Here is an 18,296-nt window from a genome sequence, read left to right as displayed (position 1 = left end):
TTTTCCCCTTTTTATGCCAGAAGGGACCCTAGTATGTTTCAACAGGAAATAAGACTTCCCTCGACAGACTTATGCGCGAGTTCACTTCCCACGTGATTATGTGGGTTTTTTTTTGTTTATTAAAAAGGGGATAATGTTCGGGTCATGTCTTCCTCTAGTAAACAACGCACAAGACATGAGCTCAAAAACCCCTTTTTCATATCATAGCTATTCGGAGAACGTAAAGGATTAACACATCGATCGTCAACGTCACAGAACAAGGTCTTGGTCAGCACTGCGGAAATGTAGTCAGTGGTCGTCTAAAATGAGCCAGTTCGGTATTTCAAAAAGCCAAGGTCTTTCGAGAACAAAGCGCGCGCGAGTCCGTGTATGGCTACGCTGATAGGACAGACTATCGCGTGCGTGTAGCTTTTCCCAAATAGCCTCATACTGGGCATGCGCTGCTCATTTAAATGTATCTACATGTAGGCCTATAATGGCAAGTTACCGTCAAGGTTCCAGATTGAGCTTTTTTTATACGCCAGCTTTAGAACTTAAGGCGTCCAAAACGTAGACACCTCGGCTAAGAATCTGTCACATACTAACAAACAGAGCAGAATAAATATATCCATAGTATAACATGTTTATCAAATGTCCACCTATATTAGATTGAATATATTACTCAAAACTATGCCATACAGAACAACAATCAATAATGACCATCAAATAATATGAAAACACTGACAGGTATTTATTCATCACAGGTCAAGGCAAATAAAAAAACCATGCGATATAGCGACAAAAGTATGAAATACATGAGCACACCTGTCCAATAAAAGGTACCAACATGGGTCATAAGAAGGTTGTGGTCATTGGTATTCCTTTGAAGCTTTGGAAAGGCAATCATGCCATTAAACGTTGGTCTTGATAAAGACAGTACAACTTAAAGTTCTATTTATAGACCGGTATCACCATTCGGGAAAAACTATATAAAGGCCAAACATACTCTGTGACAAGAAATGCTTCATAACATGGAACTGACTCAAAAGTTACATGTATAATACATCTACTGTTACCTGTTGCGGAAAAAAACGTGAATGTTAGGGTTATCATCAATATACATGTATGTCTGAAGTCTTGAGCAATTGGACTTGAAACATTATCATGTGACTACTTAGTAACCAACCAGGTTTGATGAACAACACATTAAGTCCAAGTGTGACCAATCAGAATATAAGTTACTTTTATTTGATTACCTCTTAGCCAATCAGAAAGAATGAACTATACTAATGTGACTACTTCTAAGCCAATCACATACAACGAACTATCCCAATATGAATTTGTATCCAATCAGATTGTATGAACCATCCAGGCTGCTTACAGTACTTATTCACTCTAGACTTCAAATCTGACTGACATTAATAACTACAATTCTTCATTCAAATCTGTATAAAAAAATTGAAGGCCATTTCAACACATCACACAAATATCACAGTTTCTTTTGACCAGCTGACATGCAGTTTTAACTCTGGGAAATTGAAGAATTCACATATCTGACACTGACCATTTCTGAGAAACAGGAAAATGTACATGTATATATATCTCATTATAGTTGTCATTAAATAACATGAATTAAGATGCAATAACTCAACCAATGAGGCTTTTCTGATTCAGGAAAACCTCACAGGAGATTTGAGGTAACAAACCCCTGAAATGGAGTCCAGTACCCACTGAATTTGGCCAGGTACAACCATAAAAGATAATGTGGTGCTTGTGAGCCCCACCTTATTACATCCCTGATTTTGAGAACAGTTTACACTAGGAATTAAGAAATCTACCATCAATCTTGTCTTTGTTACATTCCAGGCATTTCAAAATTGGGGCAGATTGCAAATAATTCCCACTTAGAGCTGAGTCAATTTGAATAGTTCACTATTTGAATATTCGACCTTCAATTCGATTGAATATCCGGCAGATTGTTGATGAACAATCCATATACAAAATCAGTTGCAATAACGCACAAAACTGTACATTTTAATCAATAGCTTCTCACATCTAGGAGTATCTCCAGCCATGATTTAGCAAGATTTAGAGATGAACAATACTTCTTGTCCTTTAAAATTTTGTAATGAATAAATTAATTTTTGAATCGTAGTAAGATCTTTGTCACTTTTCATTTGAATCTGCTTGAAACAAGCTTCCACAGTGCAAATGTTCTCATTTAAAACGAAAGAAAACTCTCCCTTTGTTTTCATGAATTTTGCATTCGAATGTTCAAATTCGGAGAATAAAATTGGATTATTTGATACTTGATCGAATATCCGGATATTCGACCAAGCCCTATTCCCACTATGCCAAATAGGTTCTCCTTGCAGTGAAAAAAATTGCTCAAAATTAATTCAAGGCAACAATGGACCATTAAAGTTAACCTTCTTATCTTAATGCCCAAATGTGTCAAAAAATGAGGTCTTAGAATTCCGGTAGGTCGCAATTCAGTGAGCACACAGATGACTTGATGAGGCAATGTTGTATTCGAGCCATCACAGGATTCAGTCAGAAGTCCCTTCACAAGTCCAGTCACAAATCCCTTCACAAGGCCAGTCATAAGTCCCTTCACAAGTCCAGTCACAAATCCCTTCACAAGTCCAGTCACAAGTCGCTTCACAAGGCCAGTCACAAGTAACAGGGTGAACAATGACAAAGGAATGCTTTTGTCACAGCTCATTTGAATAGCTTGTGAATTGGCTTCAGACTGAATGCCTTGTGATGGACTTACAGGGACGTGTGATAGACTCGAGCTTGGATTACATCACCCATTTGTTATATGCTTTAGCTTTATAGGCTCTGTACAATGTAATATGATTGGCTGGATGTGTAGCACCTTGCATATTAACCACATACAGGTACTACATGCCTTCATTATCTGCTATGGTACGCCTCACCTGATTGGTCAGCTGGTGAAGCACTGGACTGCTGGGGATGAGACAGTAACTGTGATTGGTCGCGTGTCCAAGGGTGTGGCTGAGTGAAATTCTCTGGAGTTGGCTCCACAACATCGTCGTTAAGAGTGCTATCAGGAGAGCTTGCGGACACTGAAATCTTGCGGCTGAGTACAAGAAGAGAGGGGACAAATGGACAAATTTATATCCGTCAATAGGGACTTTATATCAATCCGGTGGGCCGGGTTGGCTTCGTGCTGCTTTCCTTGTCTTTCAACTATGCGGCCCGGTTAGAGTCCCGGCTTGATCCACAAGCGGATTGGGTTTTCATTCTCTACGTGATTCCGTGGGTTTTACCCAGAAAATTTTTCTGGGGGTTTCTTCCACCTCTGAAAGTTCAAATTGCTTCTCATTGTATTCTTTCTACAGGTTTCCTCAGGCTTGTGAGCGACGGTAACGAGGGCGCTTTTGAGGAATCCTTGGTGTCATTACCGGAAAGACTAAATAATAACAACCATAAGCACTCCTGCCAGGACTGAAAGAAAATGGGTCTGGTATACACGTCAAAATTGTCAACTTGCTGTACATGATCCACGTGAACAGGAAATGTACTACTGACTGTCTGCAAGTGCTATTGATCATTTACCGCTTGGTTCGCCTGTCTGATTCATTGTTGCTGTCACTGTTCGAGGCACTATGGCCGCAGCAAGAGCATGCACTATCGCTGCTAGAGGAACTAGAACTAGATGAGCTGCTACTGTCAGATTGAAGGCCAGAGGGTCGGGATAGATCCACCTTATCGGCTACGGCTGCTAACTCAGGCTTCTCTCTCTGTTGGAAAAGGCAAACTCAACAGTAAGGCACTGTGGCAAGTTACACGGCTTTACATTAGCCTTTGGTAATTAATTCAGAAACAACCTAACACCCTGTCGAAAGCAATATCCATCTCAAGTAGAAACACTTTCATGGGTTGAAAGGAGTCATGTTAGTGGGGAGAGTTCATTTTGTTGGCAGTGATGCGACTGTAATACGTGCATTTCATAGTCATTTGTGCACCAGTGAAGTGCAGTTCCTTCCATAGGAGCTGGCGTTGCTCGGAAAATTGCGCCCTCTCTTGGTCCAGCTCGGGGCTCATATTGTTGTCAGCAACTGAGGCTACGAATGCCAAAATTCAAAGACCAATTACCCTTGGTAAGTCACCTTATTGGCTCTGGTCTCTATGGTTTCCCTCTCTGCTGACAAAAGCATAATTCTACGGAAAATGCCAGTTCATACTTCAGGGGATTACAAAGGGAAGCACATTCAACATCACAAAACGTATGCAGCAGAATTTGTTGCATTGTGTTCAACTACTGTGTATTTGCATCGTAAATGTTTGATCAGACATCACCAAATCACATTTGTATTCGCTTTCACACCAAGCATGAATTGACCAAAAGATAGAGTCACAAATGGGACTGGTTACCTTCAGTTAGGACCACTCAGTGGGTTGCTCAGAGCAACAGACTAAATCCCTTATGACTGGGCTGATTCATCCTTATTATGGCTACTAGGATTTTCATTCCGTGGAAAAAGGTCATCTCAAGAGGACGGCTGTTGGCTTTGGTTAATCTTTACGGTAAGCCAACAGATTTGTCTTGTAGCCATATAACCGCAGAATCCACAATGTGAATACAGCCCTTCTGATGTTCTGAAGTGTGCGTCATTCAGAACCAGAAAGGTTAAGAGCAAACAAATGCAGCACGAGGACGTCTTTTATCCACATAATCCTCTGTGTGACATATCCATTTCACTACCTACCTTTGACTTTTCACTCATCAAACAAGTGGGTGTAATCAAGTCAAACTGAATGCCAAGTCACAAGTCATGAGTTAGCAATCCAACAACTTCAACCAAGCACAGTGACCTAGCATTTAAATAATCACCCACCTTGAGGGCAACTAGCCATTTCTTGGACAGTTTAGGCCGGCCTCGGACGGTCTTGTGCCAGACAGTCGGAAAGTTGGTCTGACTGGAGAAGTTCTGAGTGACAGCGATGGTCATGTCTAGGTTGATGACCACATGCCACCATCCTCCAGGGACAAAGACAGTCTCGCCTGGCCCTTGGATAATCTCCAGCTGAACAAGAAATGTAAGCATTCTTGTGATTAAACAAACATAGTTGAGTAAATGATGATCCAATATCTGGCAAGAATTGACACCCACACTAAATATTTTGGTTTCAAATTCTTTTGATTATATGAGGTGGATAAAACACCGAGTGACTCTTCCGGGGTACAATATCTCATGTTTTCACGCCAGCGCCTCTCCACTGCAATGCCTGAATTTTGACAGGAATGGGGCTTATTACAATATTTTTTACTGCGTCAACGGCCAGGAGTATCAACTTATTGTTGCTGCTGTCACCTTGTTCGGAAATGCTCTTTGTCAATGTCAATCATAAATAAAATTGGAATATGCAACTTCTAGCAGGAAGCATCTACCTACTGGTTGACAGTCCTTTGGCCAAGATGGTAGTTTGCATCGTGGATAGATTACATTGAACCACGTAATTGCCTCATCTCTCTGTCTGCCTCCCTCTTCTTGCTTCACTTTCAGTAATTCCTTTGGAGTGTGAGTAGGGAACATGACCCACCTGATGAGATGGAAAAACAATTTCTTGGTTGTGATAACAAGAACATTAGCAATGCTGTAAAAATTGGAAAGTGACCGTCAATTTTTAGGAATTGCTTATTGAAGGCAACGGGTTGTTCCAAATCATGAGACAAGCCAACAAGGAAGACTCGAAAGTCATTTGTACCTTTTATGACCTCTGATGAGTGCATTCCAAGCGCTGGTTCCCAGCGGATCAATGTGGATGCCAGTACCCGAGCGTGCAGGACCAATGACAATCCAGCGATACGGTGGTCGCCGGTCTTCCCCGACGTACTTAAACAGGTCATCCCGAAAGAACTTGGGCACGATGTAGTCACTCAGAAGTTGCTTCTGTTTGCTATGCTGCTTTCAAAATTAAAAGAATACAACAAATCTTGCTACCAACAGGTTAACAATTAAAAGGGTCCAAACTATTTAGCAAAGTGAAAGGTTTTCAAAGTATCAGCCTCGAGCAGAAGCACCCCCTCTGAGCTGAGTTGACTGGGAGTGTTCATTTTGTTGGTAGCGATGCGACCGTAACGCATACATTTCATAGCCGTTTGTGAACCAGCGAAGTTCAGTTCCAACCAAACGAGCCTCCGTTGCTAAAACTGCTCCCTCTCTTGGTCAAGCTAGGGGCTTATCGAGGACTACAGGCAGTTTCAACAGGATTTTCAACCTATTGAACATATTCTCTAGACTGCAGAATATAGTCGCTGTTTGATTCATGAATACTGAATTTCTGATTTACCTCTGCAAAGCTGCTGTCAAAGATGTAGAGTGGACTGTCGTCTCTATTGTTGGCTGCATATTTGATGTAATATTTCATTTTCATTTTGACGGAGTAGCCTTCGTCATCCTCTCCACATTTGAAGCGTTGGTTCCTGTACTTTTTAGCCAGCCGCTGTAAAAAGCAAGAGATCACTGTTGGGTCACTGTTGTGACGTCATTATGAACAGTCTAGAGTATTACCAGATATGGGCATAGTGATCTTTCCTTACTGAAACAGCAATTTTTGTCCAAATTCAACTCAATTTAAGTTTGCAACAGCAAATTTTAAATCCCAAACTCCCAAATCCCCAATCCCAGTCTCCAAACTCAGGCCTTGTGGCTGCAACATGTACATATTTAACCCTAACCTCCTAGGATGTAAGTAAAATCATAATGAAATCAGAAGATATGGGACTGTTGTGAAAGCGAACACGAATTCCAATTCTGTGACATCAGATTGAACAATTGATTTGCAAATTTGTAAACCCCAAATCAAATCAAGCGAAATTCACTGCAAACGTTTGCTGTCTGAAGAATGAAACAGCCTTTGGACTATCCAATATTGGGGGATCACACAGGTCAGAGTGTGTATATTCATTCCATTCCTGGTTCCTGTCTCTTGTACTTTAACAGAAGTAGTAGGAACCAGTCTACTCCAACTATAGAGAAGATATTATGGCTGCTGTAATTATGGGAACCTCAAATGCCTCCAAATTGTAGCTCTGGTTTAGACGGCTCATCACCCTTCCCAGTACAGTGGCACCTTTTGAATGGGTTCATTGACTTGAGTTGTTTTCAAATGCCATGCTAACTGAATAGATAACAATTCATTTCACTCGAGTGGACCAAGACAAAAAAACAAAAAAGAAGTCCTCTTTACCCAAATCTCGTATCACCCAAGCTCATATCAACGACTTTTTCTCATGGGAATGTACACACTTTGATCGAGGCTTGTCTAAACCTGAATTTCATCCTATCCAAGCTCGTACTATGAAGAGTTGACAGTATCTATCACATGTATTACGTTAACCATGGTATTTTTGTTTACCTCAGGTGTCCATTTCTCCTTGGCCGGCCAATCAGTCTGATCATTGGTCAATACACAAGGAATTGCTGGTCTCTCAAATTTATTGATGAACTCCTCTAGAGAAATCTGTGTGGAGTCTACTCGCGTGACCCCTTCTGTGATGCCACTAGCCGAAAGGTCAAAGGTGCGGTGGTAATTCTGCTTTTCCCAATCGTGGGAATCTCGGAGCTCTGAAGTTGAAAATAACAGATGCCTGAGAATTTCAACAGGAAGTTTTACTTTTCATTCACATCATAACACACCTGAGACTGAGTCCAATGAACACCTTTTGACTATGAACTCTATTTGGGAAAGAATTCCGTGATGTCACCATGGAGCTCCTATTATAGCTCCATGGTGTCACTAACATGAATAAGTTTCCTTCCTACAGTGAGCCACTTTACAATTAGCATCTAAAAGTAATAAGATATCCCAAAAAGTCAAATTTAGCAGAGAAAATATTGAGCTATTGGAAAGAGTTCCATATACGGACAACACAAATTTACTCTTTTAAATTCAACGATATAACAACAGCCGTCACAAAGTGATAAAATGTCCCCAAAATGAACTTTACTTAGCCTAAGTTTAGCTGAGAAATTTCTGAAGCATTTTCCTGGAACAGTCTTGGGTCTTTCAGGGAAAGAGTTCCATACATGGATGTCACTGTTCATAAGCCTATGAGACTGGTCTGAAAATTTCTGAGTGTTTTCTGTGTAAATGCCTTGGTTTCTTCCCTCCTGAAATAAACTTTTATGGACGATGTTTTTTTCTATCTGGAACCAGTCATTCCCTTTTCAGACAGTTCTCGTAGCATGACATGTAGCCTACATGTACTTATGTATGGACATGATGGGGACATCAAGTCTTTAGGGGATATTATCCGTGTATGGAACTCTTTCCGAGGTAGGCCTATTAAGCCTAAACAGTTAGAGAAATTTTTCAACCCTACCTGGTCTTGCTGCCCGTTTTGCGCTCCATACTCTCCGTCGACACTTCTCGTCCATTCAAACTTGACCTGTCCTGATAAAACCAGGTCAAAAATATCACCTGTCTTCCTGCTTGCAAAGAATTCAGTTTAAGCAGATTCTGTTGACAATCAGTAAAATGCCTAAAATTCTATCAATTTAGAAAGTGAGGGGGGGCCTATGTGACGTAGCCAGGTTTCAGCTGAATGCAGCGAGTTGCCAAGAACAAGTAAGTATTCGACGAAATGATAAAAATTACACGTGTTTCGAAACCAGCGAACGGCATTCAGCTTGAGCAATGGGATTTCTTCACTGGCTCCCGCCTGAAGGACGCCCTCAAGTGACGTTTCTCTTCCATAATTAATACTTCTAGCCCAACTTCAACCTCTATCCACTTAAAAAGTATTTTTTATGCTTCATACAATATTTCTATTATTCGTTTTCGGATATTACTTCTCATATCATTACATGTTATGGTAGGAAAAGGATGAGAAAAATTACGTTAAAAGGAAATAACGATTGTAAAAATGACAAATTTAGACTTAAATTAATTTTTCAAGAAATATTTCCATCAACCCTGAATGAAATTCATTAATTCATTGTAGACACGTCAAAAATATCCACCTATCTATTTCACTTGTCATCCAGCGCCCACACAGGACGCTGGGAAGGGCTAATCCGTTTCACGTATTTTTGTGAAGGAAATACGTCACACGGGGTCACATTTTTAGACGGGCAAAACATTGCGAGATTTAAGCACAGGTGCGAAAGCGACTCATTTGATGACAATTCTTAATCCGAAACTAATTTCCGTGACAATTAGCAAAATCTAAGGATAAAATGATTTACCCAAGAATGTTTACAAAGGAATTAATGACCTCTCGGTCAAAGGTCTTAAAAATTTGGCCAATGAGAGCTCAAAAACGATTCCCAGCGTCCTGACGAGCGAATTGCCTGAAAACAAACAATGTGGACGGATTTAAATGCGCGTATATACCTCGATCCAAAGACGTACTAAACACAGACTTACTTTCAATTCAGTTAGGCCTACTCTGGATTCAACATTTAATCTTCCTACTTTTGCACATAGTTCCTGCTTAGCTGTGGCCCATACACGGTACTCATTCTACATTAATTTTTAGCAAATTATATTTCATTGAAATTAAACATACGAAATTCAAGTAGAGAATTACCATTACTTTATTTGACTTAACTTTTCGTTCTGTTCCGGACATTACATTTTTAAGAAAGAGAAATGAAAATCCTGCGTCTAGTTGAAGATAGGCCTATCTATTACGTCACGATAGCCATATCTATTTGTGGTAACTTGCGTGGTATTGCAATTTGATTAAGAAATTCACAATAGACTGGTCGAGCCGTTTTCTTTACAGAAAGGAAAACGACAGAGTTGCTGACTCCAGTCATAACGTGTCTTGGACTCGAGTCGCTACAGTGTATTTTGTGACTTGTGACTTGACTTGTAAAAACCAGCTTTGACTTGTGACTTGACTTGGACTTGCAAAAAATGACTCAAGGCTTGATGCCACCTCTGGGAAACAACTTTAAACTGATTTTTAAAAAACGACTCGGTGGTTGCAAACTGCTCTATTAAAACGGTAAGTTACGTATCATGACAAAACAAGTCTGCTTTGGGGAAATGTGACCACTGAAACGTCCTGTCAAGGATGAAAGGAAATGTTACCAAATCTGAAATTGGAATGGTATTCCGTCATTTAATGAAGGTTGTGCTTGTATAATGAGCACTTTCAATTTGATAAAATAAAACAAGAATGTTCCTTGTGCGTCCGCTGTTGGCGTACACAGAGCCAAGTGACGTACAGGACAGATGTATCAACAAAATCGGCATGTTGTTCTTGGACGACAGCATACGAAAACTGGACTGTCAAACTGAGGCCCAGGCAGGTTTCTGAGAAGAGATCAAAACTTCAATTAGGCCTTGGAATGGGTGCAATCATCCGCTCAATCTTGATGATAATGGCTAGATTTCTACGCGCACTGGTCATCAATATTTTGTGAATCCCATAGGACAACGAGAGGTGCTATAATTGGAAGCACTCCTGTAGATATTTTCTAAATCACGAATTTGAGCTTTGTTGCTTCAAACTCGGAGTATTTCGTTCACAACTTGATAACCTCCAACCTTTAGGCCTTTTGCATAGAGGCGCGGGGGTAGAACTGAGCGCATGGGTTTCCCTACTATTTGGGGGTGCTAGTGCTGAGCAACAATACACCAAGTACCTCTCCATAGCCCGGCGGCGCCCTGGCCCACTTAACGTAAACAGCGCCCTCAAGGATTCTTAATAAGTCACTGGTATCCTGTTTCCATACTTTGCAATATTGTGCATGCGATATTTCACCGCTTACCAGTGTTTTTTTAATCGACCGGAGCAGCCGCTCCCGCGGCAAATGTGCGCTTTAAATCTCTGCAATGTTTCTCCAAGTTTTCGGCGAAAATGTCAAGTAACAGCAACAACAAGTAGCATAAATGACTGAGTAACCATGGCTTGACCTATCAACTAGGGGATTAAAAGCCGTCGCGAGACAGACAAGTCGGAAATCAGAGTTTATGTGAAGTAGGGACGACAGGAAAACATTAATTTACATGTGTAGGACGCGGTTTGCACAGTCACTTGGGCTGCAGTGATTTTGTACATGTCGCAGGCATTCACGCTGTAACTTCAAGAAGTCTTCAACTGTACTTTACAATCGGTTGTTCTTGTTTGATAGAAGTTGACACCATGCCTGATCCAAAAGACGACTCAAGCGTACGTGTGGCATTGAGGTAAGATGTCTGTGACTAGTACATCTATTAATCTAATGATCTACTGTACCATACTAGGCCAACCGTCCAGGCTAGACGCCTTTCTGTCATTTTTGGGGGTCAAATACTGATGTCATAATTCAATCAAATATCATGTAGGCCCTAGGCCTATGATTTAGGCCAAACTGCATGAACTGCAGACAATTAATTAATTAGGCCTGTACTGTAGGTGTTACGCCCCAACTATAGCATCAGTCCCAACTATAGTTGGGCCCGTCCCAACTAGAGTGCTACAGTTGGGCCGGCCCAACTACAGTAGAGAGGTCCTGTGTGCATGATGTGCCCAGCATGTGCCAAAGTCATATTGTTTGCAAATGTCATGTCATTGGTCATAGGGCTAAGTGCCACATTTTAGATGAATTGTGTCAAGTGTGAGACACACTGACTTGGATAATGTTGAGACATTTCCCACAGGCATTGGTCAACAATAGTTGGGCCAGCCTAACTGCAGCATTACAGTTTGGACCGTCCCAACTATAGTTGGGACTTATGCTATAGTTGGGGCGTAACATAAGTACATGTACTAAGTCTACTGCCCGTGACCATGATATGGTCGCCAGGTCCCTTATTGCGCCACTTACCTGCTTACTTACTGTGAAATCCAATAAAACTTGATAATCAAAGGTGGCAAAATTAGGGACCTAGCAACAATACGGTTACAGATATGTTACTACTAAGCGTCATTTGTTAAGGAAAAACCTCTGTGCCATGTAGCCGTCCTCTTTTAGGGGAAGTAAGAAATAAACCAGTACCTCATCATTTCCACCTGCTTACTTTTTCCTGACAGCCTCTATGTGTTTCTCCATTAAACCCTAGCCCCCCCCCCCCCTTGCTGGCCCTAACCTTCCTCATTCACAAAAAGTTAAACACCCCTATGGGACTTTGTGCACAGAGGCTGGTGGACTTTGTTTTTCGGAGGTATGCCAAACCCAATGCAAAAGCCAGCTGGTATGGGCCTACCAGACCTATCCCCACAGAATTAAACACTTTACCACTGTTTAATTCTGTGTGGTTGGGGAAGGTTAGGGTTAACACGTTTAAAGTTTGTAACTGTGATTGTCGCTTTGTACATGCACATGGAAGTTTTTTTTCTTGTTTCTAGAGAAAGATCATGACCCAGTTTCATGATGTTGCTTAGCGCAGAATTTTGCACTAACGATCTGCATTCTGTGCTAATGGCATTAGCAGAAAAATGCTGCACGAACCATTGAAGCACAGGATCCCTAGTTACGGGATGTATGCATGCGCACAAGCCAAAATTCCTTGCTAACCGGCGAAATACATGTAGTTTCGTTGTAAGCACAGAAGTTTCTACTATAGTAAGCGCCAATTTTTGGCTTGCAGTAAACAGTGCCGTAAAATTGGGCCCATTTGGGCTCTACCTTTGTATGGGCATGGCAAACAAAGTCTCTGTGAGGAGATGATACATGTATTCATTTGTTGGACCTTCATAATTTCGTATGAACAAACAACACAAGTTTATCCGACGTTTTAAACGTGTTCCTGCCAGATGTTAATGGAACTGAAACCTTTTCATTCCTAAAATTTTACCCCATCCTCCTATTTTAACCTGGTTTTCCTACATGTAGATTCATTCATGTATCAAATTCCCTCTCCTTGCTAAAATTCCCCTAGACATGCACCCCTTTGAAATTTGTTCATGTTTATGACACTCTCAAAAATTTAATTTTGGCATTCCAATTCAGACTGATACAATGGACATTGAATATATTTCAGACTGCAAAATACCGTACAATGTACTTCAAACAAAGCACCTGATATCATGCGTAATTGAACATGTTCAGAGCATAGTGGTTGACAAACAGCTGCCAGAATTTCATTTAGGTTTGAATGATCTGTCTTTCCCTCCCAGCAAAGGTTAAACCCTACGGTACCTGTCCACGCACAACAAACACTTACATGTGCATGTAACCATTATGTAAATTTTATGAAAAATTGGCTTTTGCAAATTTTGTACATGTGTACAAACAAAAAGTGGCTGTCTATAATTATTTTGGCTTGTCCTTATGACAAGTGGACAGACGGTCGGATGAGACACAGCCGTGCTGATCGGGCTGACGTTGCGAGCAGATTTCCTGCACCGCATACATGTACATGTACCGGTACATACTTACCCATTCTTGACAAACACAGAATTATTGGATTTTTGGCATGAAGCAAATGTGATTTTAATCATAAAAGAAAGGGGGGGGGGCTGGGGGATGAATCCCTCAACAAATTTGTTTCTGATATCGTGTGGCCATGAATTTCAAATGAGCAGACACAACAACACCATACATTGGGACGAACTGAATTTCACATTTGTATAGATCATGAGTATCTCTACTTCATGCAAAGTTTAAAAAAAAAATTTGGCTGTTTTGGTTGAATCCATCTTCCCCTCTCTCCCGAGCTGGCTGTGACACTATCCAAAAGTGACCCTGCTGAATCCGTCTCTCCCCATAACACTGTCCAAAATGAATCAAAAAGACAGAAACAACAAAAACAGTTGCATTGTGACATGGTTTACAGGATGAACACCATGTCAGACCCATTTTGTTGCTAAAAAGTAGTGGTTGTTTTGCTTGCATTATTTCAGTGTTGTGACTATGTTAAGTTGAGAGGATGTTACACAGATAGCAGTCATTTCCTTGCTCTTCAGGGATATGGTTTTTTGAAGTTCAACATGTAGGTACATGTTTGTCAAAGGGCTTCCTGAGTAGGTGGATTGATGTACATGTACGATCAGATACGTGTGTAGGTTTTGATTGGTCTAACCATGGTCTAACAATTACAATAGGGTCTGTTCTTTAGAGTATCAGTCATGTACATGTGATTCCCACAAGTAGCTGCTAAAACTATGGTTGGCCATTGGTACAAAAGTCAAAAAATAATTCACACAGTGTTAAAAATCTCACGCAGCCATCAGATAATTCATACTTCTAAATTCTACATGAAAATATAACCTTATTTGAATTAATGGGGCAAATGTCAATTTTGAATAAATTAAAGGTACCCGGTACATGCAAATCAAAACTGATCAAAAGGTAATACTCTCTGATATCTGCACACTTTGGCCACCCCAACAAGTTGTAGGCAAAATGAGAGGGGTCTGTCGATGAACTACCTGCTGGGATTATAAAAAGGTCATCCTAAGGTCATATAATTTACCACAAGTGTACTGGTAAGTCTTTTACCTACAATGTGCCTGTAACACTACCTGACTACAGTGCACTGGTAGTGGTAGTGGTACATTATTGGTACATATAGTTATGATAAGTAGGGGAAGGGATGGTTCCATGGACAAGATTCGTAGTGGCCTTGATTGGGTTCCTTCCTCCATGATTGGAAACAATTTGCCATTAATGTCAGCACTTTCTGCAGCACAGTATCCGCCTTCCTGTGAAAGTTGTGTTTGTCTGACACAATAATAACAACCCAGTCATGAAAATCAACACAGGTTCAACAGAGCGTGCACACCTGGTCTGCAAACTGTTTGGGCAAGCCAATTTCAGGAATTGTTGTCAGGTTGTGAGTTTGGTACAGTGCATGTACATGTACCTGTCCGTGTAACTGGTCATGCGTACTACCGATTGTCATGGCTCACAGCATTACCAAATCACTAGACCTGATATTGCACTACATGATTACTGGTACACGATTACTGTAGTCTAGTAAGATGTATTTAACTCTGCTGCACTAAATGCAAATACATGTAGGGGCACATGGATGTGGCACAGAGACAAAATATTCATCAGTGAAGTTGTAATACATGTAGATTGGACCAGTGATCTAGGGTCTACCTTCTGATGATATAATAAGGAAGGATAGAGAATATCAGTTAGACTTTACTGGTGTATTGTTGAAAAGCTGAATTGATTGGAGACCTAGAAAAAAATCCCCAAAGTCTGTTTTGTTTTAATGCATCCGGCCTTTCAGGGTGTGTACATGTACACTGTTCATGTGCGCAGCTTTGCATAGACGCTGACAGATCAGAGCTTTCAATCTGCCCGTCATGCACCTGTACATTTGCATGTACTTTTGTCATGTACTGTAGATCGGTAGTGCATGTAGCAGGGTACATAGACCCAGTGCAAATATGCTGAATAGATACTCACAATCTGAACATTGGACAATTTACTGGTACATTGAATTGTTGACAGGTTACATACACCTACCCTGGAACATGATGGATTGGTACAATATCTCTCAAAAGTGAAAGTTCTGGTGCTCACACGCAATAGGCCTAGATTACATACAATGCATGTCGGGCAGGAAATTGAAATTTTATACATATATGGAATGCACAAAAGTGAAGTATACCTCCTTTGATACGAGGAGCTAAATTCACAATGATATGTAAAAATGCATGTAGAATAAGCTGTGAAATGGCTTGGCAGACTGAAGATTGGGTTGATATTTACAGGAACTGATCAGTAGGAAGTACATTGTTTTTAATTTGATGCAGTAGTGAGTCATACCGTGCGGTACACCCATGATGAGATTACTCTATGGTATGCTGACTGGTTATTCACCATAGGCCTACTGTGCACAGTGTGTACAATGGAATGTGACATGTTCATGTACAGTATTTATGTGAACCTAAAACATATGTCCCACATAATATCACTCAGCAAAAGGACTTATTGGTTGGAATCGTTGCACATCTAAATGGAATAGTAAGAACCTGCTCTTGTGCTTCTAATGCTCCTTAATTCTAGAAGCACCTGTGCACATTATGTACATGTACCTGCTCTACATTTACTAGTACCTACTTTGTAGTTGAGGGGGACATTGAAATTAAAAGTGTGTGATCTACAGGCACCATGACAGGTATTCTTGTACAGTTTTGAGCGCTGGGTCATTCCATGAGGTTGGGGTGCAATTTGTTATGGTGTCCTAGTTAAATGGGTAACTTGTACCAGCTGTCATGACCTTTATAGATAGGTCATTTACTCTGTAGAAATAACACATACCTCTATATTCAGCCTTGCAAGATGTGTAAAAATGTTAATTTGGAATCCACATGCAGGGAAACACATGTAGCTGTTAATTTTTATGGAACCCATACATGTATACAATTGGCACCGTCACAAATTGTGCCCCAACCTCATGGAATGACCCTGCTAGGAAAAGCAACACCTCTCTGAGCTTAATCTATTTTGAAAAACACAAATTTGGCACATTAGAGTGTAATATGTCACTTTCTACATGTTCTATGAATTTCTTTTCTTTTGTATGTGACCACACCTACTCACCCAAGAGATTTCCACACGGTGTGTCTGCAAACCCTCCACCTTATTCTGTGAATTAGTTGTTTTTCTGCAAAATTGATATTGGAGTGGTTGACATGAATTCATCTGCCATTGGATGCGCATCATGTGTAACAAACTGGAAGGGTGCTGTACCTGACAGGTGTATTCCTTGCAGCTTTGCACCTATTTCAAGTTGTAGTTTTTATGTTGGGCTGCGAGGGCTTGATTGTGAGCTGCAAACAAGAGAGTGGAGGGGATGAGATATCTTTACCCAGCAACTGCCCTGACTTCCTTCCTCCTGAAGCCAACATGATCCCAACTAAGGTTATAGTTTGACCCCATTTTATAGGGTCATACTGCATGTATTGGTGCTGTTGAAATTTTGTAAGATTGCCAAGCGCTGCAAACACAGCAACTTGACATGTTGTTTCCTGCTCAGCAAAAACAAGGTTACCAGCCTGAATTTCTGCAGCAAGCGCTGATTAATTGCCTTCCCAGTCTGTACAGTATATTTGAGCAGGAAGATTTCTTTTAATGAATAATTCAACTTGTCACAACTCACTAGATGTACATGTACATTGTTCTTTTGCATGTTCCTACATTGTAGGCCTATGGGCCTTGAGCTGGACCAAGAGAGGGCGCTATATTCTTAGTGTTGGAGACTCCTTTGGTCAGAAATGAACTTTGCTGGTTCACAAATGACTAGGACATGCACGTTTCATGGCCTCATCGCTACCAACAAATTGAACACTTCTGTCCAACATGGCTCTTTTCAACCCATGAGGGGGTGCTTCTGCTCGAGGTGGATACTCACTTCAGTATACTGTACTGTATACATGTACATGTACATTGTGCTCTTGAACTGTACATGTATGTATGTGTTGTTTGGTATGTGGATAGTAGAGTCAGAGATACAATGGGCATTTTGATTGAGATGAAGGGGTGGGTCCAATCACAATGAACAAACCATGCTGTCTTACTGGAACACCCCTACCTTCCCCTAATGAGCTGTGCACCTGTGTTGATGTACATATACACGTGTGGCACTGCAAATGTTTGGCAAATGTATTACTATGCAAATCTCTTGTACTTCCAACAAATTTCACCATCTGTTGTGTCTCTCAGTTTATATTAAAAGTGCACTTCCTTGAATGTCCCGACTGGTTATGCTTCATATGCAGTGTACAAGCAAGTACCGGTGCACTGTACATGTCCTACGTACATGTACTGCACCACAGTACTGCATATCTGCCATCAATTGCACATGTACATCACATGTATGGTTAGGACAATATTATACTACAGTGTCATTGAAATGGAAAAGTAGTTGAAAATAATCAGCTACATGTATTTAAAAAAAAATAGTCACGAAGAAAATGAAATACGTGTTGGTGGGCTCATTCTTCATATAATGTCAAAACAGGTGATGCAGTAAAATTGTTCAGAGTCTGGAAAGTCAGGAATAAGAACTTCTTTCAGTTTTTTCAGACTGTTACTTCCAGACTGGATTGATAAATGTACCCAGTACGGTATTCATTATCCTCACTGTACCGGTATGCCTACCGGTACATGTTCATGTGATATGCCCAGTTCCAGCTGTCTTTCTCATTCACTAGCTTAACTTTCCCACTCCTTGTTGGATTTGAGCCAGCAGGTCCACAGGGTGCAATTAAAGGGCTGTCCAGCTCCAGTCCCAGGAGGTTCAGATTGCAAGTTTGGATTATTTAGCAAGAAAAACACTTACCAATAGTAGTCCTGCCTCAAGGGCTAGGGATGGAGACTTGTAAAGGGATAGGAGCTGACCAGAAATTCCCAGGATTTTTTTCTTCCACATTTCTTTTCTGT

The 18,296-nt window shown here is 40.8% G+C and overlaps 2 protein-coding genes across 11 annotated transcripts in view; one reads left to right on the top strand and one right to left on the bottom strand.

Moving 5' to 3' along the window:
- Positions 1-706: 706 nt before the first annotated feature.
- LOC110979968 (bifunctional arginine demethylase and lysyl-hydroxylase JMJD6-like) lies at positions 707-8,645 on the bottom strand. Its single transcript, XM_022236186.2, has 8 exons — positions 8,339-8,645; positions 7,372-7,580; positions 6,304-6,456; positions 5,719-5,915; positions 5,406-5,553; positions 4,848-5,036; positions 3,565-3,749; positions 707-3,085 (listed from the first exon to the last, which is right to left on the bottom strand). Exons 1-8 carry the CDS (start codon positions 8,391-8,393, stop codon positions 2,899-2,901), a joined length of 1,323 nt encoding a protein of 440 aa, XP_022091878.1. The 5' UTR covers positions 8,394-8,645; the 3' UTR covers positions 707-2,898.
- A 2,105-nt stretch (positions 8,646-10,750) lies between these two features.
- The window catches only part of LOC110981120 (kinesin-like protein KIF21A), a 47,168-nt gene continuing 39,622 nt past the window's right edge, over positions 10,751-18,296 (top strand). For all 10 annotated transcript variants that reach the window (XM_087130950.1, XM_087130946.1, XM_087130954.1 and 7 more), the window contains exon 1: positions 10,751-11,157. In XM_087130950.1, coding sequence (XP_086987076.1) covers positions 11,114-11,157 — 44 coding nt within the window. In that variant the 5' untranslated portion in view covers positions 10,751-11,113. The remainder of the gene's footprint in view (positions 11,158-18,296) is intronic.

Source organism: Acanthaster planci, linkage group LG21 (genome assembly GCF_054643075.1).
Source record: "Acanthaster planci isolate LZ-2023a linkage group LG21, COTS_SCS, whole genome shotgun sequence".
NCBI classification, from domain to species: domain Eukaryota; kingdom Metazoa; phylum Echinodermata; class Asteroidea; order Valvatida; family Acanthasteridae; genus Acanthaster; species Acanthaster planci.
This window is presented reverse-complemented; position numbering and strand designations above follow the sequence as displayed.